The sequence below is a fragment of the Danio rerio genome, chromosome 15, assembly GCF_049306965.1.
Source record: "Danio rerio strain Tuebingen ecotype United States chromosome 15, GRCz12tu, whole genome shotgun sequence".
Taxonomy (NCBI): domain Eukaryota; kingdom Metazoa; phylum Chordata; class Actinopteri; order Cypriniformes; family Danionidae; genus Danio; species Danio rerio.
In genome coordinates, this window is record NC_133190.1 from 25,630,883 (window position 1) to 25,658,678 (window position 27,796).

Sequence of the window (27,796 nt, forward strand, 5' to 3'; positions counted from 1 at the left end):
GTGAATGACATGAACTAGTGGGTTGTCTGCTGTTGTGTTGCAGTGCGTGCGTTCACGATTTCAGGTGGCGTGGCTTTGAATCACAGTCCCTCCCCGCCTTCTTAAGCGGTTAGCATTTTGGCAGATCACCCACTGCACCTTAAATGTATTTACAGCCTGATCTCAAGAGTAAACATAACTATTTTATGTTTTGTCAGTTTAGTGGCTAATTCGTATAAATGTGTACAGGTTCGGATCACACGATTTTGTTATGATTTCGGCATGATTTCCTTGATGTATTGAATCGTGGGGAGTCGTAAACAACAAATGGGCATCGTGACACAAGATTCAGTCTCGTTTCTTCTTGTGTAATGTGGCATAGTTCACGACAACCAAAACTATGTCTGCGACGCCTCAACACCATCGCAGAAAGTCTAGCATGTTTAATTATTCCCCCGATGTCCACAACAAGTTCCGTCCCATGCATGACAGTGTACAATAGGAGCACATAATTTATCAGTTATAGATGCAGGTGCTTCCGTTAATACATAGCTCAGGTCAAGAAATAGGCTGTATATTTACTTATAGTTGGGTCGCAGGTGAATAAGATCAATGATTGGTTATTGATTCATTAATTTTCTTTTTGGCTTAGTCACTTTATTAATCCGAGGTTGCCACAGCAGAATGAACCAGCAACTTATCCAGCATATGTTTTACATAGCGGATGCCCTTCTAGCTGCAACCCATCACTGGGAAGCATCCATACATGCTCATTCAAATACACATACACTTCGGTCAATTTTTCAGCATATCCAATTCACCTGTACCACATGTCTTGGGACTTGTGGGGGAAACCAAAGCATCCGGAGGAAACCCACCCAAACTCCTCACAAAAATGCCAACTGACCCAGCCAAGGCTTGAACCATCGACCTTCTTGCTGTGAGGTGAACGTGAACGTGATGCCCATCATTGGTTATGCAAACATTAACTACTTTCTCTAAAATATTTAAGTGTTTAACGCAATTTTATTTGACAGACTGGCTAGTTCTCTTAGCCTTCCAACCGAATTCATTCTTTCGAGATAATCTGGAAACACGTTTAGTGCTGCAAATACATTGTAAAAGCCTGTTCTGCTTATTCAAATAACTTTTTGTCATTAACAATGAAAAGTTTATTATAAATTTCTCTAAAACTGTGAATATTTCACTTTAATTTTATTTAGGCTACAATTTATTTTCTTCAACAAACCAGTTTGTGTTTTAGCGATGAAGCATGATATTACACGTCACCTCAGATATTATTCGTTTTTCTTGACTAACAGAAAGTACATTAAAATTAATATACAAATTATACCAAACAAAATTCACTTTAAAAAAGTTTTTTTTTTCCAAGAAAAATATATGAATTGTGTTTTTTGCTTTATTTTGTGTTATTGTTACTTTGACAACCAATTTTTATATGTAAATCTCATAATGTGAATTTATCCCTAGAAAATCAGCTTTTTTTCTAGAAATTCTTACAATTGTACACAATTAAAAAATGTAGTGATATGACTTTGTATCTCAATCTTTATTTCTTTTAAATGTAAATATGTAAATCTCATATATGTAAATCTCATGATATGCTTAACATGTGCCGATATCTCTTTCACAGTTGGATCTATCCCTCTCACAACTGTCATTTTTTATTTATACTTCTTATTGTGACTGTACGTATATCTCACATTGAGACTCATTCTAAATCTCACTTTGAGGCAGAAATAAGCTTCAGACTATTTTATGCCACAGTCTCAAGGATATTTATTTGTTTAATATTTGGCATTTTTTTATTGGCTCCATGTGCTTCATGGAAAGATGATTATGTTCTCCAATATTATTGGAAAAGAGATTTTGGTTTGCGCTTCAGTGAAAACTCATCTACAAATATATATTATCAGCAAAAAAGACAGGGTCAGTCAGATTTTTTATTATTTTAACAAAGTTCTTCTCTTATCCTTACGATTTTAATATATTGTGTGATATTGTGAAATCTTATCAATTTAAATTAGTTTTTTTATTTTAATGTTTCAAAACATGAAAATGAAGTTGAATTTATTCTAGTGGTGGCAAAGCTGAATTACTGTCATTACTTCATTTTTTTTTTCATTTCATGTGCTTCTTCAAAAATTATACTAATATAATTATTTTATGATCAAAAAACATTTTTATTATAAATGTTGAAAACAGCTTTGTGGTATATTCTGGATATGTATTCCTGTGGATACTTCGGATTTATTAGATCAATAAAAAGTTCAAGTATTTTTTTAAACATGTTTAATAACTTTAGGAAGTTATTTCCTCTCATGTTTGATAGTTTCTATGGACCTGTTGTAAATAAGTACTCATTTCTTTTATATAAAAATGTCTGACCCCAAACGTTTGAATGATTGAGTGGATTTAAAGTTAGTGTTTGTTTTTATATCCTTTCAAAATTCTAAAATGACAAAAATTATTTCTAGATCCAACCTGTATGAGGCGTTCCACAAAAGTCAAATCAATTTGCAGTCATTGAATGGTGAAATGTAATTATCATTAAAGCCTGACAAGTATGAAACATCACAGATGAGTGAAACACACCACTAATGAGAAAGACAGCAGTGGCTTTTATTTATCATTCAGAAAGGGAATGCCCTACATTTGGAGAAAGAAGAAAAAAAAACTCAAGATCAATTACGTTAATCCCCAAAGGCATGAGTTTTAATAAAATGACACCTTTAAAAGATAGAAGTCAATTTTCTGGCTTTCAGCATTGAAAAACTCCAGTCATAATGCTGAATTTCCCAAGATCAACATGCTTTGGCCACACATGTTATGACAGCATCGTAGTCTCCTTTTTAATTTAATATGTCCTGTAGTACAAATGCTAATGAGGACCTGGTTAACTAGATACACGGAACCCTGCGGAGAGAGGTGGGTTGAGCTGGAAAGACTTCAGGCTTATTGTGACATCCAAAGCAACAGTGCTTCTGAAACCTTTAGTATAAGTAACATTATTTCTTACCTCAATCCACCAAGCCAGAAACAAGGAATTGCATAACACCACAGAGACACATCAGAGCCTATGGGGACCCGCTAGAGTGGAGTAAAAACTGCCCTATAGTGCACTGCCGTTTACTTAAACTGGGGGAGGATCTTTCTGCGCTCATTTGTTAAATGATCAAGGGAAGCTTTACTCTTGAGGGTGTTACATGTTCGAAAGGCTGTTAAACTGCGTGTATAACCTGTGTAGCTCACCTCTGAAACACACACACACTCCACTGAAAGAAAAATTGTGTAGGATTTACTAATTTTCACTGAGGATGCATCTCAATCAGCTCCCTCGATCCCTCGATTGTGAATCATATTGTGCGAATTCAGGTACATCAATATCAGTATTTTTAAACAGAAGAACTGATTTCCTTATGATTCGGTATCTAAAAATCGAAAAGAGCCCCTATTATATATTAAAAAGGGTCATCTTCTGATTTTAAGGGTCTCTAACAACAGACTGATATGCATGTAAGATCAAAAAATACTTTCATTGTCTTATAATATCCATTTATTTTTACCTAATTATCTTAGAGACTCCCATATGAATCGTTAAGTGATTAATTTGTTCCCAAACCTCATGATGGTGAAGCACTTTGGCTCATAGTATGGCCAATTCCATACACTGATTTCTTAATGTTTGACTGTGCCTCGGTATACCCAGATGTACTTCATACGGCGCTTTTACAGGTATATTTTCTGTAGTAAAAATGCGTGTTGTATGAATAAAATTGGATTTAGAAACTTGAATGTAGTTCAAGGCTCACAAACTGTTTTTACTTACTAAATAGAATAGCAGCAGGTAGATTTCCTGTCTTTCAGTGTTTGTTAATGGTAATATACAATTATGTAATGCTTCTTATAAAACTTCTAGTGCATGTTATGTTTATTTGGTTCTCACAATTTCAGATTTGACCCTTTTTTATTTTCATAACGTATGGGTTTTTTGCACCAGAGGAATGTTTTAAAATTCCTAGAACTACTGCAGAATCTCCCATTCTAAAGAATGTATACCCTAACATTTAAAACTTTCCATCAATTTTACCCTTTGAAATCCTTCATTCCAAAGGACCTTTTAAAGTAGCCAGTTTTGAGTAATATTGTAACAACTCTGCAATACGGCCACCATTGTTTTTATAACTCTGAAGCATTCTTCAGAAGTCGAAGTTTCTAATGCAGCAACACTGGAATGATTTTGTAATTGTATTCTATTCACCACAAAAAAAAATACCTTTAGTTTTCTTAATATAGAAAAATAAGTAATAGAAGGAAAAATAGTTGCACGATACATAAAAAATACACGATTCTTAAAGGGCCATGAAATCTCCGTTTCAGCAGGGTGTTTTCACACCTCTAGTTTGAAAAAAGTCAGGAAAGTTTGTGAGTCCAGCTTTGTTTAGGTGGGAGTGTCAAGTGGTGAAAGAGGGAAGGGTTTGCATGAAAAGGGGAGGTTCAGTACATGCATGTGCTGATTTTCACAGCGGCAACATAGACGCAGGGGAGATAGACAGTGAATAAATTTGCATGGACATCAGTAATCAAATTATTTGCCTTAATCTGAATAAAACAATAATATGACTGTTTACTTGAGTTGGTTCTTCTTCTGCTTGTTTTAATTATGGTTGGCAACAAAACGTGGCGAGTGACGCAGTGGCGCAGTTGGTAGCGCTGTTGCCTCACAGCAAGAAGGTCACTGGTTCGAGCCTAGGCTGGGTCAGTTGGCATTTTTGTGTTGAGTTAGCATGATCTCCCTGCGTTCGTGTGGGTTTCCTCCAGGGGCTCCGGTTTCCCCCATAGTCCAAAGACATACAGTACAGGTGAATGGGGTAGACTAAATTGTCCATAGTATATGAGTGTAAATGAGTGTGTGTGGATGTTTCCCAGAGATGGGTTGCAGCTGGAAGGGCATCTGCTGTGTAAATACATGCTGGATAAGTTGGCGGTTTATTCTGCTGTGGCGACCCCGTATTAATAAAGGGACTAAGCCGAAAATGAATGAATGAATGAATGAACACAACGTGGCGTCTCTCAGCTGTTTGTACACTGTAACAGGTAAAAATAATCTTCGAAGCTATATCTTGCATATTAATGAAGTTGCATCTCATTCACAATAGATCGCGCTAATGTTGTTCACAGTCTTTCTCATGAATTATGCAGCAAAACTCAGAAAATTTTGTTTTTAATTTTTGCTCGTTTAAACTACTTAATTAAAATGAGCTGAAACAACAAAATTCTTGAGATTTCATTGGGATAACTTAATTTTATATGTTCAATCCACATAAATTTGTTAAAAGTGTTAGGTTAACTTAATTTGTGTTGGGCAACCTGAATGAAGTGTGTGGAAATGTTGTACCTGCCAGTACAGACATCCAATCTCCACGCTGGAATTTCCGCAAGGATCGCATGGCCGTGATGCAGCTTTAAAATTTCTTTTAAAACGAATTTGCTTGAAATAACGCAAAAACAACCAATTGTCACTTGTTAGGGAGATATATGTGTAATAGCAACACAGGCTCATTCTGAAAATGTAGTCCCGCGGACGTTTCTGGAGACATCGAATTATGTAGCCGTAGGTACGTATGGCTGCATTTTATTTTTTTAATCGAACGCTATGCGGTGGCATGACGCTGTTCCTTTTGGCACTTACCGGCTGACTGCTTACCTGCATGTGGAGGGCTTTCCCGCCGCAACCAGTTTGTCTAATTAGCCGACGACTGGGTTCGAGTCTGGGGAAAAGCGGTTCCAGAAACCAGGTAAGACAAAAAAAAACACAAAATAAAATTAATGAGTAAACAACAGGGTGAGAATGTGGAAAAATAAAAATAAAAAACTAGTAAACTTTTCTTTTTCTGGACGGCTTTTGTAAACTGTCAATTGGGTTTAGTGAAGTAAGCGGGTGGGCGGGTCAATCGGTAAAATTGGTTGGGTTTAAAGAAGTAGGAGGGTTTGTCAGTTGATTGGTCAGTTGGCCAGTCAATCATTTAGTCATTTAGTTGTTCAACACCGGCCTTCGGTGGGTTTACGTGAGTAGAACGCATGGGGATCAGCACTCGCGAGAGACATTTGAGATGCGAAAAAAGCGCACACAGCGACCTCTCACGGATTTGCGAAAACAAAAACAGCAAAAATGCGTACATCCGTATTTCGCCGTCTCCAGAAACGTCCATGGGGCTATGTTTTCAGAATGAGTCTGGGTTGCCTAATAGTGTTTTAGCAACGTGGGACACATATCTGACATATATCTGACTATCAACATCTCAAAAAAATGTGTTTCGTAACCCTTAAACGCTCAAATTTAAGTCCCTTAAATGTTCAAATCTTATTACAAAAGAACAAAACTGATGGAATGAGGACCGGCCAATTTTACAAATAACATGGGATTTGTATTTCTGTCTATTTTCTTAAATACAATTTCCAAATCCATGATTTTTTTCTGACAACAGAGATGTTTTTGGTCAGGTTTTTTTTTTTTTGGCTGCTATACTGCTGTTTTGTTGTTACCTCATGACACGGCATGTACACACTGAGAGTGAAAACACGAGAATACCAGAATGTGTATTTTAGTGGAAATAGAGCTTGACGTGTAGCTTCATTAATTCACAAATGCATCGATTCATCATTCAATCAATATACCAATCTATAATGATGTAGTTACACCCCTATTTAAAGCCATCGTTTCTGCTAGAAATTACAAAAACACAAATTTAGAAAAAAAATTCCAGTGTAATATTGGTTTCCAGCAGGTTTCCGCATTGCGCCATGTTGATTGCGCTTTTGTTTAAGCCTTAAAATTGAATTTAGAGAAGCTGTAAACAAGGCAAGTTGTTTCAGCTGGAAGCAGATTGCACATGCCCAACACCGCGGTTAACGTACCCCCCTGTGAGCTCCATCCGCAAGTCCCTCTCGCTGTAAGTCACGATACAATTATCTCCTCAAATCTCACACGAGTTCAGTCTGGCACATATACAGGCATCAGGCACGACCCAATCTTCCCGTCCCTCGACGCTAGCTTTAGCACACAAGTTTAAAGAATAAAACCTCACCTGAACCAGCTTTTGTTTTTTGTTTTTCACAGGGAGCCCATCAGTTTCTTGTGTATCTACCATAGACAGGCTTGCCTCTATTTATTGCTATAATTACAGCTTTTAGTGTCCAGCTCAACAGCAATGCCATTCAATTACACTAATATGGAGATGATTGCAGAGGCATTAATGAATTTTCAGCCTGGTGCAGGATAGATAGTGAAATAATTACTCATTTCGGCACTATAGTAAACCTGGTTTTGAAGTCTCATCTCTAGGGGGGAGTTTAAACAAATAAAAAATCAGGTCAAATGAATTGTTTGTGAGTGTATCCATGGCTGCCACTATTTAGATCCGCCATCTGTAAGACACCTGTGCCGTGTTGATAGATTGGCCATGGTGCTTTCACACTTAGTTTCTCGCTGATAAGCAACTGTTTAGTTGTTGCTGACCACTGATTGTCAAAGAAGCTCCTGGAGAGATAATTGGATTTGACTATTGTGTACAGAATCGGCTCCTGAGTTCTGTTCCAGTGGTTATTGGATCTTGTGAGTGTGCCAAAATGGTTTGGAGACAGAATATCAAGCACTTTGTTTGGATCAAGCCAATCAAGCGTAAAAGCCTTTAAATGTCTTTAACCTGAAATCGCTTCAATGTTTACTTACTGGAATTGATTAATATAGGCTTATGGGATTTTTGAGATGCTGCTTTCAGAGTCTTGACGTTGTCTGTGTGTTTTTATAGGGAAGAAGACCGGGGTATTTCTCCTTTTTGGATCCGTTCTCTCCTGGGGTTTGGCTTTTCATGTTGCTGGCGTACCTGGCTGTCAGCTGCGTGCTCTTTTTGGTGGCGAGGTAAATTCTCAGCTCCACACTGACACCTGCAGGATCTTATTAGCACTGACATCTTTCTGAATGGGGCAGTGCAACTTTTAGCATTACTATTATTTTCTATTCTTGTGTCACTCTGAACCTTTATTATTAATTCATTATGAGTAATGATGGTGTACAACAACAGTTTAAACAACTACATGAATTTCCTTACAATGGCTGTGAATTGGGACTTCATTCATTCATTTTCCTTCGGCTTAGTTCCTTTATTCATCAAGGGTCGCAACAGCAGATTAAACCACCAACTTATCCAGCATATGTTTTACACAGCGGATGCCTTTCCAGCTGCAACCCAGTACTAGGAAGCATTCATGCACTCATATGCACACACATACGCCACGGCCAAGTATTAGTTACTAGTTTATTATTATTAGTTTATTCAATTCACCTATATCACATGTCTTTGGACTCGAGGAAACCCATGTGAACATGGGGAGAACATGCAAATTCCACACAGAAATGCCAACAGACCCAGCCAAGACTCAAACCAGTGATCTCCCTGCTGTGAATCGACAGCGCTAACCACTGAGCCACAGTGTTGCCCACTGAATTGGAACTTATTTGAATTTTATTATTTCACAGAGCTTGACTGCTCTGGTCACCATTCACTTTGATTGTATGCTCGTAATTCATGAAAAAATTATATAGATTTTTTTTCTGTATTTTATTGAGACTTTATTATTTATAATAAACTTATTTTATGCAATAGTAGAAACGACTGAGCAAGTGGCAAAATAAACTGAAAAGCTTTATTTACAGTAGGTAGTCCATGTGTTTTGTGCACAACAGCTTCATGCCAGGAACCATTGAAATTTAATTTCTTATTTACAAAACCATGCTTTCTTGACTGATCTGGACACTATTCACTTTCACTGTATGGAAACAACTAAGTCAGTTGTTCCCAAAATGGGGGTAATGAGACAATGTCAGGCATAGCTTGCCAATTTCCAAAAGTCAAGTAAATTTTATTAAACAATTACATTTTTCTGCTGCAGTTGATTGATTTTATGGCACCAGGTTAAACTTTCTGATACATTTATGGCACTCAAATGCATTAAAAATAAAAACAGATGGCAAATGAATATGGAGGATGATCTCCAAATGGTCTCCAAAATAGTCTTGTGCTGGAAACATTGTGTCCACCAATCTCATTAGGTGAAATTAATATTAAATAAAAAAATAATAATAAATGACGAAAATTATATGGTTGTTAGACTGTGGCACTTTTTATGCTCATGTTTATACTATTATTGTTGTGTGTGCAACATTTGTATATTTACAGTGTACCCCCTCAGAGAATATTGGGGATCACGAGTCACTGGCATTGTTATTTTGAGGGTCGCTGGTTGAAATGTTTAGGAACCCCTGTAGTGATACAGATTCAAATAAGACATTGGACATGTTTATAAATAAATGTAATTTAATTGATTGTCAGCCATTCCAACCCTGTATGGTTTCATTTTGTGGTGGAAAACAATTTTAAAATCTTTTTTCTTATTTCGCATACAGTGAAAGTGCCTTTAACTTTGTGTCGGGATCAGACTGATATTTCCAACACAGGCTCATTCTGAAAACATAGCGCTATATAAGTTTCTGGAAATAGCTAATTATTTTGCCAGAGCTACATATGGCTGCATTTCGTCTTTAAAATGAATGCTACGGGGTGGTACGCCATTCCTTTTCGCGCTTACCAGCTGACTGCTTACCTGCATGTGTACAGCTTTCCCGCTGTTACCACTTTGTGCGGTAGCTCGATGTGTATGTCGGCGGACTTGAGATGCAGGGTGGAGTTGACCACAACGACAGGTTTTGGGTCCGGTGAAGAACAAGACAAGACAAAAACAAAAGCCAAAAATAGAATAAACAAGTAAATAACAGGGTGAGAATGAGGTGAAATCTTAAAACATGATAGAAATCAGGGGGCTTTTCTTTTTCTGGATTCCTTTTCAAAACAGGGAAGGGGTAAGCGGGTCAAAAGGTACTTTTTAAAATACTATTGGTTGGGTTTAGGGAAGGGGGTGGAGAGATCGGTCAGTTAGTCAGTTCGTCAACAGTGGCCTCTGGTGGATTTAAGCGAGAACAGCAGGCGCGAATGGCAACTGCGAGTGAAATTTGTGATCTGAAAAAGCAGACTCCGGTGGATTCGCGAAAACAAAATCTCAAAAAAAAAAAAAAAAAAAAAAAACGTAGCTCCTGGGATGTATTTTGCTCTTTCCAGAAAAAGTATAAGGGGTACATAATCAGAATGAGCCTGGATTAGATATTTTATTGATTAATGTTAAAAAGAAAAAATAAATTGCTTGACTGCTTTGGTCACCATTTGCTTTTATTGTATAAAAACAAATATCTTAGACAGTATTCTGCTGAACATTTCCTTTTGTTTTTAATAAACAAAATTAAGTCATGCAGGTTTTAAGTAATGTCTAAATGAAAATACTTTGCCATTACTAGTGAAATGTTGCATTTAAATCAGATATTGCAACTAAAACCCTCTATTAAATGTTCAAAGATTAGTGGATTACTTGAACATTCCTCCTGTATGAACTAATATTTGCACTCAGTCTTTAGAGGAAGGTTTTAAGATTACAACAGTTGATTCAGAGGAATGTTTTATTAGTCTTCTGAAACATTGGAGTCTCATTGGTTGATCAAACTGCTGTTCCACAACCATTATGAGTGTATTTGTAGATGTTTAATTATTAACTCCCTTTTTATTCCAGCTTTGCGTCGGATCAAATAAGAAATGTATTTTTTACACTCTTGGAGAGTAGCCTGCTGATTTCCCCAGCATTAAGCAGGACAGCAGGGGTGTTTTGTGTTTTATTCACTGAACATTGCCTGTCAAGACATTTTATATAAAGCTTTTGCGTATGTGGATTTTCCTTTGTTTGCCTTCTTGTAATGTGCATATTTTGAAACATTTGGTATTGAAATACGACCTGTGTTCGAGCTTTCCTGCATGTTTGTGTTTCGGAGATGTAATGTGGGGTTGTCGCACACCTTGAAGACTAACTCAGCGCCATCCTGCAGTGCAGTGCATTTTTATTAGTGTCCTGTCAGTCACGGCTAAAGCTTGCACAGCCCCTTCAGGGAACAAAAAGCAGGTTATGTGGCCAACAGGGAGCACCGGTGACTTCATGCTTTGCCAACTGTTAAAATTGTTCCTGGCTCATTTATGTTTACTACTCTTTGTTCTGTCTTTTTTATTTCTTGCTCCTTTGGCATGCAGACTAACACCCTACGAATGGTACAACCCTCACCCTTGCCTAAAGGGGCGCTGCAGCCTGCTCATTAACCAGTACTCTCTGGGCAACAGTTTCTGGTTTCCTGTAGGGGGGTTCATGCAGCAAGGCTCCACCATCGCCCCAAGAGCTCTGTCCACACGGTGTGTCAGTGGAGTATGGTAAGAAGCAAACTAACAGCATTTCCTCATTTCTGGAGAAACCTACCCTGACAGTGATCAATATGTGTTGTGTTTGTATTCTGAAAGTGTCCCCTTAAGTGAAACACTAAAGTGTGTTGGCGAAATTTCAACTGACACTGAAATAAAGGGCATGACATGTCAAGCTGCTGCTTATCTTTAAAAAAAAAAAAAAACCATTTTGTTTATACCACTACTCGGTTTGGTAAAGCCACATCTACACTTTCAAATACAGCACTTACATTTTGTTGTCCACTTTGGCTGCATTTCATCATGAGTGCTTCCCCCACACATTCACATGGGGCATCAGCATCAACACTTCCCATTCACTTTGAATGGGTGACATCAGGCATTGCCGAACTGCATTATGGATTCATCGGCGCCTCTTCAGTGGCATTACTTGCTGCAGAAGTTGTGAATTTCTGAATTTTTCCAACAGAAGCATCAGCCAGTCAGATCACTTTGTGCAAATACACCAGTTCAGACAGTAGCTGATTGCGTACTAATTTCATTGGCTGACACTACTATTATGATTGCTTCAGCCCCAACTTCAGACACGCCCTCTGTCAAGCGTTGACCATGGGCGTTGCTAGACCTATTTTCGGGGGGCTGTAGACCCCTCTATATTTTTACTCAGCCCCTTTTGCGATCAGCTCATAAACTGTACACTAAATTAATGCCTCAGTTCCATTTAAATTTGATAAGAAAACAGCGGCAGAATTCAGCTCCTCCCTGTCTTTTGCTTATTTGCAGTTCTTTGATATAGATAACCTTGATCACTTCTATCCCAATGTCACGGAGGAGCAGTTGGGTTTTCTCTGTGTTCACCTTATCAGCACAGCTGTTACCTCCAGCAAAAAATGTAACTCTTAATTAACATTTCGTTATTTTTATTTCAAAATGAACTACTAATACTAAAGACTTTACTGTTTGTGTGGCATAACTATAATATACAGTCTTGCACAGAAAGGATTAAACAGTGACTGAACCACTTAGAGAATGTGCTCGTTTTAACTAACAGAGATAGAAACATCAATTGTTGTCTATTAAAAAATACATCTTATTTATTAAGAATTGTGTTGCATGAGCTCATTTAACATAAGGTTGAACAGGTAGCAAATTCTTTTTTTATTACAAGTTGGCATGGTTCATTTCTTATTTTATTTTATATTATTAATGAATAAATTTAATCATATTAAGTAATACAATATAATTTTTATCAAAGTTATGTTTTACAATAAAAATATGATTCCTTTTTTAACACAATGGAGATCAGTGGCGAATAAAAAGCAATTCGTTGAAAAAGTGAGTAAACCGAGTGAATGAACTATGTGCATAATTTAAAAAAAAATCAAGTTAAGTCAACTTAACATTTCTAAGTTACAACAGAAAAACTTAAATTTTTCAGAAAAAAATGTTTTAAGGCAATGGGTTTGCTTGTTTAATAATCGCTTTTTTAAGTGTATGTGAATAATTATGAAATTTAAGTCAAGTCAATGGGTTTACTCGCTTTTTTTAAGTGATCATTTTTTACAGTGTTATAAAGTTGCACCAGACTCTGCTGATGTTTTCAGCATGGTCTTCTATCCATCAGTGACAGTGTATTTTTATCTGATTCTTTTTTTTATCTGATTTTATCTGATCCGATTGCAACATTTAATTGAAACATTATTTTCAGTTTACTTTTTGTAGCTCAACAATAACACAAACTACCCCAAAAAACAACACCTCTTTTAAAATTGGATGGCAGGCCAAATTAAAGGTTACCCAGGGGCAACTTGGCCCGTGGGCCCTAGTTTGGGCATCTCTAGTCAAAAAGGAGACAAGCCTTATTATTATTTATAACACTCAAAACTTACAATACACAAAAAGGAAACCATATTTCCATTGTCTAAATCATTTATGCCCTATATAGTGCCCTGCTGTATGTGCTATCCACAATAAAGAAATATAAACTTCTGAACAAGTGACAAAATATTAGCGTCTTGTAGAGATTATATAGAGCATCCGATTGGTCAGAAGATCTGATGAGAAGCTGAAGTGCAGTGATGTCATGAAAATCTTTGATCCATATTGAAGGAAATAAGGAATATTTGTTGTAAAAGTGTGGTAAGCACTCTATAGCTTATTTATAACTGATTTGTAATTATGTCTTACTTCTTTTTTAGCAGATGTTTGTACATTTTGCATTTAAAGTCTAGACATTTTTTTCTGCTCAACCTGCAAGACCTCCCTAAAATCCAGTTAGATTTTACATGTCTAAACTGGTTTACCAGCACAACCATCATTAAAACGCTTTAGTTTAGGTTACAATTCACGTTATTAACAAGGCTTTAACTATGGTTTTAGGTTTTGGATAGGATTAGGGATGCAGAATAAGATCACACTTCATAACTACTAATAAACAGTAAAGATCTTAATAATAGGCAGGTAATAAGCCAATAGTTAATAGCATGAATTGTGACCTAAACTGTGGTGTTAGCACAGTTTTAAGTTAAAAGTGTTCTCTTCAATAGTGTTGCATTCTTCTATACTCTGATCTCATTGTCAGCTGCTGGATATTGCAGATAAAAGTGCTACTCTCACTTGGCCTCTGTTTCTCCACTGCGATATTGCACTGTCATTTTTCAGGGCCTCGCCGACTGCAGCACACAGAGGTCAGTGGAGAATAAAAGCGAGCTATTTTTGAGTATTCAGAACGGGCATACAGTATTCAGAAAAGCCTTTCAACTTCTCATTCAGATGCGGAACTCACAGTAACACCGAGCTCTTTTGATGTTGGGTCGGAGCTGCTTCTCCATTGCGATCCTCACGTCTAAAACTGATTTGTCTTTGCAGGTGGGCCTTTACCTTGATCATCATCTCTTCCTACACAGCCAACCTGGCGGCCTTTCTCACTGTGCAGAGGATGGAGGTGCCCATCGAGTCGGTAGATGATCTGGCTGACCAGACGGCCATTGAATATGGCACCATGCACGGCGGGTCCACAATGACCTTCTTCCAGGTGAGTTTGTCAAGGACAAAACGGAATGCAACTCCACCCACAAATCAATGGCCTGTCAACAGGTTTATTGACAATGTCAGTAGCGCTCCTCCCTGCCTTAGGTCTTATCTGTTTGCTGTCCTAATATCAATGCCCTTCGATATCTTTCCCTCTCCAGAGGGCCGTCCAGACTAATTCAAACTCTTTGATGCGTCAGAGGGGCCGTTTCTCGACCTGCCCCTCAGCAAGCACAGGGTGTTTCACATATTCAGTTGTCACATCAACATGTCAAACTGTCAGCATATCAACCGTCAAGTCCTTGGTTAGCACAATCACTTTTGCCTCCTCAAAACTCTAGTGATTGGTTGTCAGGAGTCCAGATGAAGGCTTAGGAGCAAGTGTCTTATCTCCTGTTCTCCAGTCAGAACTCCCACCACCAACTGGACCAGCAGGGTTGCTATTGAAAGAAGTCTTAGTGAGGTCAGCAGGGAGTCAATAGTGACCAGCATACTGTAAATGTCTATTTATGCTTTGTTGCGCGTGTGCGTAGTAAGTCCAGTGTAATCTTCACAAAGTTTCATACCTCTTACCATACCCTGACTAGCACCTCTCAACAACACAGCATGCAAGATCTGTGATTAATTGGCTTGGTATTGGTAACGAGTGTGGGTTGAGTTACTTGCAGGAGCTCCAAATGAATACTTGTGTGTTTATTTCATACCTGTAAGCATTTGGATGTGAAAATAAGGGATATGTTCACCACAATAAGGGCCCCCCCCCCCACCCCCACCCCCCAAATAAACAGTTAAAGGTTCAGTAATATGTTTTGTTATTATTATTTACAAAAGAAAAAATAAATCTATAAATTAGCAGCAAATACATTAGCAAACAGTTCAGCTTATTAAAATTAATCGGTTATAATAAAATAGAATCAAGCTATCAAATCTCATTAGCCGTTTCTTGACTGTATAACTAACACATTCTGATTAAAGAGCAACGAATGACTCTCTTATTTATTTAGATTTTTTTCGTTTGTTTACATTATATAACTGGTTTCACTTTAAAAATGCACACATCTAACAGTATAACCAAGGCATTCGGCTGCTTTACCAACTTTTTATGCTCACTTAAGACAAAATTAGTTGTGTTTGAAAAAAAAACACCAAAATTGACAACTTTAGATATTATTATTATTATTAATTATTTGTATATGTCGATTTAAACACGCACCCAAAAGCCAGACTTCTGCTCCGCTTCAAATCACGCGTACAGAATCCGTTTGGGAAACAGAGTCTATTTATCACTATGGAGCGCGTCAGCTGACAGTCACGCACCGCTATGTCTGTTTTGAGGATTGCATAGGAGGAGTAACGGCACCTGTAATGAAAAGGAAGGGAAAATCGCGCCGATTTTATATTTATTTCAAAGTGTTTTCGTGCCAAAACAAAGAGAAAACACAAAACAGACTCACATTTAAGAGCAAGGGGCGGCCCCTGATGGTTCGGCGGTATGGGTTGCGTATAGGGAGGATGGGCTCTTTAATGTTTCTTGCCACCCTTCAGAGAAACACTGAAAATACGGGAGAAATATGGGAAAATACCTTTATGGGATGACAGCAGAATAAAACTAGCAAAATACGGGAGAATCCCAGGTAAAACTGGAGGGGTTGACAGGTATAGTTTATTTATGATTAAAGTTGTTGAAAGTTGTACAGTTCTTTTGTTCCTTGAACAAATGTGAGTTTGAACTACTTCTGCAATAGCATTGCATGCTTTTTAGCTGTAAAGACTGGCAAAGAAAATTGACACACTGGAAAAAGAAAGAACAGTGGGCCTGCTAGCATTTTAGACATGTAATAACCAGAATAGCACAAACAGAACACAGAAGTATAAACACTCATAAAAGCATCGGCTAAATGCAGGTTATGCACCATGGGGTAGGGTAATCACTCAACGCAGAAGCATAAATCAGGCTTAAGAAGCTCTGTCCTTCAGATGAGACATTAAACTGAGGTCCTGTCTCTCTGTGGTCATTAAAAAGCCCATGGCACATCTTGTGAAGTGTAGGGGTATGACCCCATTGTCCAAGCCAAATTCCTTACATCATTCTTTGAATTGGTTCTTTCACTGTCTCTCCTCTCCACCTATAGTTGGTGTGTTGTGAGGCACTGGAGATGTTGCACACTATTGGTCAACATAAGCTCAGTCTCGTCGGCGCCAGTGGTGTAGTGTTTAGTGCGTCGACACATGCACTCCTGTGCTCACGGCTCCCCAAGATCGATTCCCACCTTGTATAGATGGCGTTTATCGCTGTTACTAGTTTGTCCAGTGGCTCGCAGGATACATTGGCAGACGCATTGAGATGCAAAAAGGATTTGGCCGCAACGGCAGGGTTCGAGTATGGCGAAGAACAGTTCCAGAAAGTAGGTAAGACAAAAACAAAAGCCAAAAAATAAAATAAACAAGTAAATGACAGGGTGGGAATCAGGGGGCTTTCTCTTTCCAGATTGCTTTTCAAAACACTGTCGGTGGCGTTTAGGGAAGTGGGTAAGGGCAGGTCAATCTGTGCTTTTTAAAACACTATCTGTTGGGTTTACAGAAGGGGGTGGGTGGGGGTATCGGTCGTTGGTCAGTCAGTCAGTCTGTCGACAGTGGCCTCAGGTGAATTTACAGTGGATTCATGAAAATACAACCTGCAAAAAACGTAGCTTCTTGGACATATTTGGTGCTCTCCGTAAATGTGTATAGGGCTATGTTTTCAGAATGAGCCTGGGTTGCTTTTGGTGGTGGTCTCCACCCTGACATGATTGTAAAGCACTTTAGGTGTACAGCAATACATGTAAAATCATTCATTCATTAAAGTGATTGCATGTAATGATCCTACTATCTCCTGTTCTCTGTTCAGAACTCCCGCTACCAGACATACCAGCGCATGTGGAACTTCATGTACTCCAAGCAGCCCAGTGTGTTTGTGAAGAGCACGGAGGAGGGCATAGCACGAGTGCTGAACTCCAATTATGCCTACCTGCTAGAGAGCACCATGAACGAGTACTATCGCCAACGCAACTGTAACCTCACCCAGATCGGAGGCCTGCTGGACACCAAGGGCTATGGCATTGGCATGCCTCTTGGTGAGAAATTAATTCTAATTTATATGTTTTTAAAGCTGGTATTAAGACACAGTACATCAGAAAAAAGCTTATACATACACTTTCCCCTGGACCCTACTTTTTTTTTTTTTTTAAATCTATATTTTATGAAATATAAAATGAAATGACCTGAGTGACATAATTGGATAAAGACTGAGGCCAACTGTGCAATGTCAAAAGTCATCTATGTCACTCTGTGATATAGTTTTGGTCACTATAGACATCATTTACCAGTAAATCAAAAATAAAGTCTTTTATGTTTACCATTTTTTTATTCATTTAGCAGATGCTTTAATTCAAAGTGACTAACACACACAGCCGGAGCAGTTGGCAGTCATTGCTCTGGCACCCGGGGAGCAGTTTAGTGCCTTGCTCAAGGGACTCACCTTGGCATTGAGGGTGGAAGAGAGTGCTGTTTATTCACTCCCCCACCTACAATCCCTGCTGGTGTTTGAACTCAAACCTGCAGCCTTTGGATCACAAGCCCATCTCTATATCCATTGGGCCATGCCTGCCCCAACATCTCTCTAAATCTCAAGTGAATCCTTCACAATGCACACCATGTGTATTCGCATAGCTAAAATGAAATTAATTTGTTGCTTGAATGTAAATTGCACTGAATTGATTTTACCCAATCTATGTCTGACAGATGTTTTAATCAACATGATTAATGGCCAGGTTTATGTTACAATAATCTAAATGAACTGTTTTAGAGCTTTGGGAATCAGCAGAGAAGAAATCAGACTTTTAATCTCTCTTTTTGTGATATATTTTTCAGGCTCTGTCTACAGAGATGAGTTTGATCTGGCTATACTCAGACTCCAGGAGGAAAACCGCCTAGAGATCCTGAAAAGGAAATGGTGGGATGGTGGCAAATGTCCGAAAGAGGAGGATCATCGAGCGAAAGGTGAACCACCTGTGACTGAAATGCAGGTTCAAATGGAATCTGATTTTGGGCTCTATTTTAACGATCTAGGCGCAAAGTCTAAAGCACATGACGCAAAAGCATTAGGGGCGTGTCTGAATCTACATTTGCAATTTTAGGGGCGGAAAAATGCTGTTTTCAGCTTATTCTCTTTTTTTCATATGTAAAGATATTTGTGTGTTTATATGTATTAAGCGTTTGAATCTGCATAGGCGCAAAATTAGCACGCTCTGCACTTGACTTTAGACCAGCTTTAACTTGGTCAATGGTGTGGTCTATTTCAGTTCCTAAAAATAGCAACGCACCATTAATGCGCCTTAACATACCTCCTTTAAAGTCCACCTCACCCACCAGTCCACAAAGTGGCGCAAATGGATTTGCTATTTAAACACCATGGCACAAAACTGGAAAATTAGGGTTGGGCTGGTCTAAAAATAGCAACAAATCACGTTAAACACATCTTGCACCTTATTGCACCGGGCATACCTGCCAAATCCGGGAGACCGATGAGGGGCTAGGTTCGAGGGTGAGGTGTCTGAATAACACTGTTGAGATCGAATCATATACCAAAGTTGGCTACCTGGGGGTTTCGCAGACTGTAGCAAAAATGTTGAGGACCGGGTGGTGGGGGGGATTACGGGAGTTTTCCAGGAGAAATAATAAAACGGGAGGGTGACAGGACCTGAAATACAGGAGACTCCCTGGAAAAATGGGAGTGTTGGCAGGTATGGTGCCAGGTGTGTAATAGGGCCCTTATAATGCTTATGGTTTTGTCTTTTCACTGTAGGTCTGGGCATGGAGAACATCGGTGGGATCTTTGTGGTGTTAGTGTGCGGTTTGCTGGTGGCCATCTTCATGGCAGTGCTGGAGTTTGTGTGGATGCTCCGTCATACGCCAGGAACAGAGGTGAGAGAGGGCTATTATACCTGCCTCTGCTTTCTGTCCTTCTCCCCGCCCTCGCGCCTCCCTCCCTGAACCCCCACACACCCTGTCTTGTCTCGCACCTCGAAAAAAAACCTATACCTCAATCTCATCTTCGCAGACCTTCCACTGTCACAACCCATATGCGCTAAAGGTGCCAGATGCTTTTTTAGCATTTGAATGGAATGAAGTTCCTTCTGTTTTGTCTTTTATTTTCCTCCCTGAAGCAAACTGATGGTTGTGTGTGTCAGACTGCATTGTTTCAAATGATTTTTACTAAATAAACACTTCGGCATGTTTCAGTAGAATCCCAAGACGTGACTTTTTTAATTTAATATTATTTGGAAGGTGCAAATGCATGAGTAGTGTCTGTAATGTTTTTGTTTGTGACTGTCTACATATAGACTGAGCGCTGTGGGTAAATAATCTAAGAAGAATGCTGTTTGTGTTTGTCTATATGTATGGCTGTGATTGCAAAGAAAGACTAAACTAAATGTAAATTGATAGCAAGTCAAGTGTGTGTGTGTGTGTGTGTGTGTGTGTGTGTGCGCGTGTGCACATGTAATTTGTTGTATCAACATCACAGACTACTTGTGCCAGTGCAGTTTAGTCTGTTTTTTCTTTTTTTGATAGATAAGCTACTTACATTACCCTTAGGGAAACGTTTGTCTGTTTGTTGGTGTGTGTGTGTGAGGTGCATTAATGCATGTAAGTGTATTCTCAGTGCTCTGCGTTGGCATGGCTCATGGTCCAAAAGGGAAACATGATCTTCCTGTTCTCCGATCATAATATATCACATGATCCTATGTCAAGATGGCCCCTCTGACCAAAGGCCTACCAACATTACAGCTTTCAGAATCATGTCAGTGACTATGTTTACATGGACATCAGTAATCAAATTATTTGTACTTGTTGAGTTCCTTTTGTGAATGTTCCTTTCGTGATCCTGTTTTACATATTATAGCACATAGATCGATTAACATCGTTGCATCACCACACTATCCGCATTTCCTCTGGAGTTTCATTTTAAATTTTTAGACTTTAACTGCAGTTTGGCAGTTTCACTTTCAATCATGCCCCTGTGTCAAACTGAGGTTTTGGATGCGAGTATAAATTTGATACAGCACAACAAATGGGAAAAACTAAGCATTTTGTGATGCGGATGTCTGTAGTCCATCCTGTGCTGTTTCGGTAGGAGCAGAGAATAGTTTCAAACAGTCATGTGTATGGAATTTCCTGTCAAAAAATGGCGCGAAAAGTTCTACATGACGGTTATAGTTTGACTGCAGTGTTTACATGTCTGTACTGGACGTCTTCAACAATGTACGTAAAATAGGAATACTGCACCTGTCTTAATTAAATTTCTGTTTAGTTTGATAATGACTTTAGTCGATTAAGGTAATCCTAAACCGCTCTTAATCAGAGTATTGTTTTAATCTTATTAAAATTGAATAATTGGTGTCTATGTAAACATACTCATTGTTTGTATGCGGTGCCTTTTTGACTTATTGACATGGGGAAAATATTGGTTCCTGCATCTTTTCCATCTGAAATATGTGGAACACTCTGATTTGAAACTCATGTGATCTACTAAATATCCCAAATTTTCCATGTTTCACATATTGCACTGGTGAAGCTTGTGTTTAAAATTTGAAGTGGATTGCTTTTTCAATGCTATCTCATGCAGGGGCAGACTTGGTGATTTGGGAGCCCTAAGCAATTACAGATACTCACTGAAACTCAAAGCATTCTCTTTCTGTATATATATTTTTCCTCTGTAAATGGAACCTTTATTTTCCTAATGTAATATTAAGCACATTAAATTGTAACCATCGCCACTAAACATACCAGTTACCAAAGATGCGACAGCAAAAACACACTGATATGTAATTTTTACGTTAAAATCCTAATGGTTATAGACAGATTTTAAAACATAAGATAAAAAAATTATTAAAAAGCCATATAATTAATTTAGGGCATCACCGTGGCGCAGTGGATAGCAAGATTACCTCAAAGCATGAAGGTCACTGGTTCCAGCTCCAGCTGGGTCAGTTGGCATTTCTGTGTGGATGTTCTCCCATGTTCACATGGGTTTCCCCCGGGTGCTCCGGTTTCCCCCACAGTCCAAAAACATATGCTGTAGGTGGATTGAATAAGCTAAATTGGCTGTAGTGTGTGTGAATGCAAGAATGTATGGGTGTTTCCCTGTAATGGGTAGCGGCTGGAAAGGCATCTGCTGCGTAAAACATATTCTGGATAAGCTGGCGGTTCATTTCACTGTGGCGAACCCAGAATAATAAAGGGACTAAGCCAAAAAGAAAATGAATGAATGAATGATTAATTTACGCTTCTTTGCATTGGTTGGGGCCCCAATTCTCTGGGGCCCTAAGCGGCTGCTTACCTTGCTTATTGTTTAAGTCCACCCCTGTTCTCATGGCAATTCCCAACTTTTTGATTTAGTGGCTAATTCACTTTAATTTGTATGATTTTATTCATACAATTGAGTATCATTTGCTCATCAAGAGGGGTAGTGTTAGGAGTGGGGTTTGGAGCCATGCCTCTTTTTGAAAATCATACATTTTTACTTGTATGACATCATATGAATTAGTATGAATTAGCCACTTTTCTGACAATACATAATGTAGTTACCTTTCCTCAAAAGATTGAGCTGGTTTTTCTGTAACGATTGACCACTGCCGCACATTTTCAAAAAAAAAATTTCAACATCCTCCCTATGACTACAATGCTTTTAGGATGTTATGTCAAATTGCTGATGTAAATAAAAACAATAAACCATAAAAACATAGAAACCCTCAGGCTTGTCAGAATAGCCCAAAGCAAGTCCAATGATCCTATCAAAATATCAAAACTCAACATATGCCACCTCATACCTGCATATAAGGCCACAAAGGCACTTCTCTGTAATTCTACAATAGATAACAGACCTTTCATGCCATATCAAAAGATTTCCATAACAAAAATTTGATTGACATTTTACTAATGTGACCATAACGCACAGACTCTCCAAGGAGGAAATGTTTTAAATCCTCAATGAAATTGTGCTTCTGACAAATTTTTGTCTAAGCAAAATGAGAAGTTTAGCTGAAGTAGATGTACAAAGCATTATCTCTAAATTTGATGTCACCTCGGGAAATGAAGGCCAAAACTACCACAAACAACCATTAAGACAAATGAACAATTCAAGACAGAGAATATGTATTTAGCATTCCTTAATCGATTGATTATTTTTGCAATAGTATATCAGAATACTATATCTGAACACACAGAAAAAAACTACAAACTCAAATATGCCGATTATCTTCTGTAAATAGCTATCGAAAACATAAAACAAAAGCAATCCTCCAAGGAGTCCAGCTTTGGAACGCAAAAGACACCGCATACAAAGCATGACCCAAGCACAACATCTCTGCTCACTCCAAACATCTTTTTGAAATGCAAATCTAACAGCACCCATTTTAAAAGTGAACATGTCGAGAATGTAATGAACACACACCGAGATCACCGAGCGCTTTGGGACGTTTCCTCTGATTTCTCCGCAGTGCATCGGGCCAGACAGAGCCCAGTGTTATTTTGATCAGTGCTCTGGCTGTGCTTGCTGCCGCCCCCTGTGTGCAGTGTGTCAGTTTAGACCCCCGGCCTCTTTCTCTCTCTTTCTCTCGGTGCCTCACAGCTGTCCGTGTGCGAGGAGATGCTTCGAGAGCTGCAGGGCATCGTGCTGTGCCAGGACAGCCTACAGTTACGGCGCAGGCGTGGAGCCAGCGTGTTACGACCGCAGCCTCTGCCCCTGGATGAACGGCGGGCGAGGGCGGCAGCGGCGAGTCTCAGCAACGGCAAGCTGTGCACGGGCACGGGCCTGTCCGAACCGCTCTCCCACAGACTGGCGCAGGAGGCCGCCCTGGTGGCGCGAGGCTGCAGTCACATTCGCATCTGCCCGGAGTGCCGGCGCTTTCAGGGCATTCGCGTACGCCCGTCCGGCCCTCCAGGAGCTTCGCCCAGCCACAGCGAGGAGAGTATAGAGTGGGAGAAAGGCACCAACAACAGTGAACACGAATAACCTCTGTGACCTGCTTCAGATAGACGTTAAACGGCAGCTCTGTTGGACCCAGGGATTACAAGAGCGTAGGCTATCCAGATGCTGTCGGATTTGCTGCTCGATTCGGCGTCTGGTTTCTGTACACTGTCCTTACAGCCCTCTGCTTTCGGGGGACACAGCGGAGGGGCTTTGTACTATGCAGTATATTTGTCTTACTGTGCTGTTGATTTATTTTTAAATTATTCCTCTTTTTTGTTGTGAAACCACTATATTGCTATTACTCCTTCTCGAGACACCCGTTTTGTTTGGTTTTCCACTTGACGGACAGCTGCAGACTCCCTATCGCTCAGCTTTTTTTAAAGAGTGCCAAAATACTTTGTATTAATTTTGTGCTGTTGCCGTCCCCTGAAGATGGAGGAGGAGTCACTATTAAGAGGAACTGAACACAAAAACTGTTTTTATTATAGTCATATTCTATTAAAAATGGTTTGGGGATGTTTCTGAATGTTTGTTGTGCATGTTCGAGGGGTTTTAGATGCTACCGAATGGAGATAAACATAAGAATTATATTTTTTTCCTGGTCGAAGACACTTTCTACACTTTGCTTTTCGGGTTTTTGAGTTTGGTTCATATTGTTGCCCTCCCCCGGGTATGAAAATTGCACATAGTTGTGGAAAAGTGGATTATACTTCCATTTGCTTTAGGAAACTTGGGTTTATACAAATTTTCATTTACCCCTATTGTATTTTTTTTTTATCATTCCAGCAGGACGCTTGAAGGTATCATGTGTGTTTGTTTCTAAAAAACAAAAAAAAAAACAAAAGTGAAATCTGAGGTGTTTCTGTTCCTGTCGAGGTCTTCTGTTCATCTGTATCAATCAATACATGATGAAATCAACAGGGTCACTCCATCTAGACACATCTATGTGATGAGATATTGGGGATTGTAGACTTATACACATTCAGGTATTTCTTTCTATTTCATAACATCATAACGTTTGAAGTTTCATGTTTTTGGTCTTGAATTCATTCTGTTGCTTTCAAAGAGAGAACGCCCTTTTAAAAATGGAGTCGGTTTTATCAACACACCATGGCCGACGCAGAATTTGGATACTAAAATGAAATTATTTTATTAGGCATGATGTTATCCTCGACTTGCAGTGCCAAATTGTAATAACCTGCCTTCACGTTTTGGAGAGCCATTAGAGGTTACTTACTACCCATGTTGATTTTTTCTGTGCATTTTTATTGAACCGAATCCATTTCTACATGATATTTCAATACGGTGTTAGTGCCTGATGAAAATAAATGGCATTGTGTTCAGTTCTGTGAAAGGTTGGCTTTGTTCTTGAAGGTTTTGTCTCTTGGATCTGTTGGCTCTCTCTGTAAACATTTGTTTTTCTAGGAGCACAAATACACCTCCATTCATTTCCTACGGCTGGCTGGAATGGCTGTGCTGTGTTTCAGCTATCTGATGAACAATGGCAAAGCTGTGTGTGCAGGTGGGTTTTCGCTGGTGGGTACACAGCTCTCTAGATGACTCTATTGGGGCAACCTCGTGATGTGACACATTTACTATGTGGGGCATCAGCTGAACATCTGCTTTAGGCTCACAGAGACACTTGAGCTGGTTTAAAGAGTGTCAACAGACATTTGGGAAACAGTTATTTCTAACAGTGACAACTGGCTGCTTTTGGGTTGAATTAAGTAGTTTAGATTTAGCATTTACAACAGAATATAGGTAAAACTTTGCCCAAAAATGCCACTGAAAATCTATATTACGTTCAAACGTGACTTATTTGAGTGCTGATGTTGCAACGTAGGCTCATTGTGAAAACTATATACATTTCTGGAGATCGTGAATTATGTAGCCAGAAGTAAGTATGACCTTTAATTTCATTTTTTAAATGAACTCTATGAGGTGGTATGACGCCGTTTCTTTTCGCGCTTACCAACTGACCGATTACCTCCGTATAGAGGGAGTTCGAGTCCGGTGAAGAATGGTTCCAGAAAGCAGGTAAGACAAAAACAAAAGCCAAAAAAATGTAAATAAACAAGTAAATAAGAGGGTGTGAAAGTGGTAAAACGTGGAAAAAATTAGCAAGGGCTTTTTTGTCTGAATTGCTTTTTAAATTTGTCGGTTGGGTTTAGGGAAGTGGGAGGGAGGGTCAATCTGTGCTTTTTAAAATACTAATGGTTGGGTTTAGGGTAGGGTGGGTCAGTCGATTGGTCAGTCAGTCAGTCAAACTGTCAATCGACAGCGGCCTCTGGTGAATTAATGAGAGAACAGCAGGCGAGAATGAGAGAAATTTGAGATCTCAAAAAGCGTACACAGCAGCCTCTCGTGGATTCGCAAAACTGCAAAAAAAACGTAGCTTCGCAACATATTCAACCATCTCCAGAAATGTATATAGAGGTATGTTTTCAGAATGAGCCTGGGTTGAAATTGATTCTGTATATCATAGTTTAAGCCCATCCTCACCCAAACCACCGATTTTACTTTACAACGGTAACTCTACATTGTGCAAAAACATACATTAACACTTCATTTCTATATTTATTTTCAGTCTGATGCAAATAGGTGGAAACTAGAAATCTGCTTTCACAAGGTTATTTTTAGTTCAGCTTAATATATCACATTTTGAGGTTGTTCCCATGTTAAGGACAATTAAGTTTAAATCAGTTTTAAGAGAATTAAACTCTTAAATTTCATTTTTCATTTAATATATTTTCTGTTCAGTTGTTCAGTAAAATATGTTGGTACACTTTATAATAACTACACCCTATGAATCATTTATCAAGCATTAGTATACTGTACAGTGAATGTATTATTTGTTAAGCATTAATACATTAATAAATGTTAGTAAGCAGTTCATAACTGCAGCTAAAAATGCTGTGTTCTTGACTTATAAGCACATGTAGAGTGTGCTTAATAATTGTACTTATAATTTGTAATAAATGTACTTCATAATTTGTGACTGATTGAAATACACACGGCCCCATTTACACTTACATCTTAGTTTTAAAATGGCATTTTAGAACAAAACGATTCACGTTTACACTGGCGTTTCATCTAGCATTTATGAAAAGCCCTCCTTTCTAACTATATTTCTAAAAACGCACATCGTGTGACCACACACACACACAAACTGCTGCATGCTGCAGTGTATGCGCCATTTGAGCTCCAGCAGTCAGCTTTGAGCACAAAACCCCAGAGAGCACTGCACGTCACAGTTTATCAAGGATGTACCACTGGATCCCACCTCACTATAATTGTTAAACATGATATTTATCTAACTAACGACTCTTCAGTCTTTTGAATCCATCAGGTAACGTGTCACAGCATCAGTACACTACTTTGAACTTTAGCGAAAAACCTCAGATACTGTTGGCTAGTTCCTGTTGGTTGCGCACCTTTTTTAACAACCATGTTTGTCTATGCCATCATTACGACACAGATCACTATGCCCATTCATGCCAGAGTCCCACAGGAAAAGTGATTGACTGGTGGTAATTTGTGTGTAACTTATCTTTATTTATTTATTTATGATTTGTTCATGGGTTAAACAAAGGCCATACGAGTCAGGTAGTTGAAATGGTAGGTAACAAACAATTAATTTGTTATGAATTAATTAGTTATTTATAAATAACTAATTTACCGCCACCTAAAACTGTGATGCCATCGTACATCGCGATGTTTCACATTAGACATCGTACGATGCCAAATTGGTCAACATAAATAAAATTACTGTAAACTTTAAACATTGTTAAATAACAGGAGCGTCAAAATATAACATAAAATTGGATACAAAAAAACTATTTAACAATATATTATTATACAACATTTCAATGTTATTTAATGATGTTTAAACAGTAATTTTATTTTAGATAAGATTGATTTTTCATTTGATACAGTTTTATTTGTGTATCTTCAAATAAGTAGAAATGAATAAAGTCATTTATTTTCTTTTTTCGTGTTAAGAATATAACTGAGCTTTTAATTGTGATTTTTAAGGGATTTACAAAGCATAAATAGCCCTCACTTTAGATTAGGTCACAAAACTGGATGAAGTTGAGTTAATAAAGCATTTAAAAACATACAAAATAACTATTAGCATATGCTTGAATAATAAGAATTATAAATGTTAATTTGAATAGCTTATTAATCATTTACTTACGCATTCTGAATGATCTTAAAAAACACCAACTATTCCTAAATAACTGGTTATTAAATAATGCAATACTTAAATTAGTAATAAAAAATTAATCATTAAATAAGTCAAGAATACAGCATTTGTAGCTGCAGTTGTAAACTGCTTACTAATGTTTGTTAATGTAGAATTAATGCTTAACAAATAATGAATTTGCTATTTGCTAATGCTCAAAAA

At 38.4% G+C, this 27,796-nt stretch overlaps 1 protein-coding gene across 8 annotated transcripts in view; it reads left to right on the forward strand.

The window, feature by feature from the left end:
- The window catches only part of grik4 (glutamate receptor, ionotropic, kainate 4), a 647,232-nt gene extending 622,501 nt beyond the window's left edge, over positions 1 to 24,731 (forward strand). For all 8 annotated transcript variants that reach the window (XM_073923686.1, XM_073923682.1, XM_073923683.1 and 5 more), the window contains 7 exons: positions 7,812 to 7,921; positions 11,187 to 11,360; positions 14,217 to 14,382; positions 17,266 to 17,491; positions 18,288 to 18,416; positions 19,222 to 19,340; positions 23,047 to 24,731. In XM_073923686.1, coding sequence (XP_073779787.1) covers positions 7,812 to 7,921; positions 11,187 to 11,360; positions 14,217 to 14,382; positions 17,266 to 17,491; positions 18,288 to 18,416; positions 19,222 to 19,340; positions 23,047 to 23,430 — 1,308 coding nt within the window. In that variant the 3' untranslated portion in view covers positions 23,431 to 24,731. The remainder of the gene's footprint in view (positions 1 to 7,811; positions 7,922 to 11,186; positions 11,361 to 14,216; positions 14,383 to 17,265; positions 17,492 to 18,287; positions 18,417 to 19,221; positions 19,341 to 23,046) is intronic.
- The last annotated feature ends 3,065 nt before the right edge of the window (positions 24,732 to 27,796 follow it).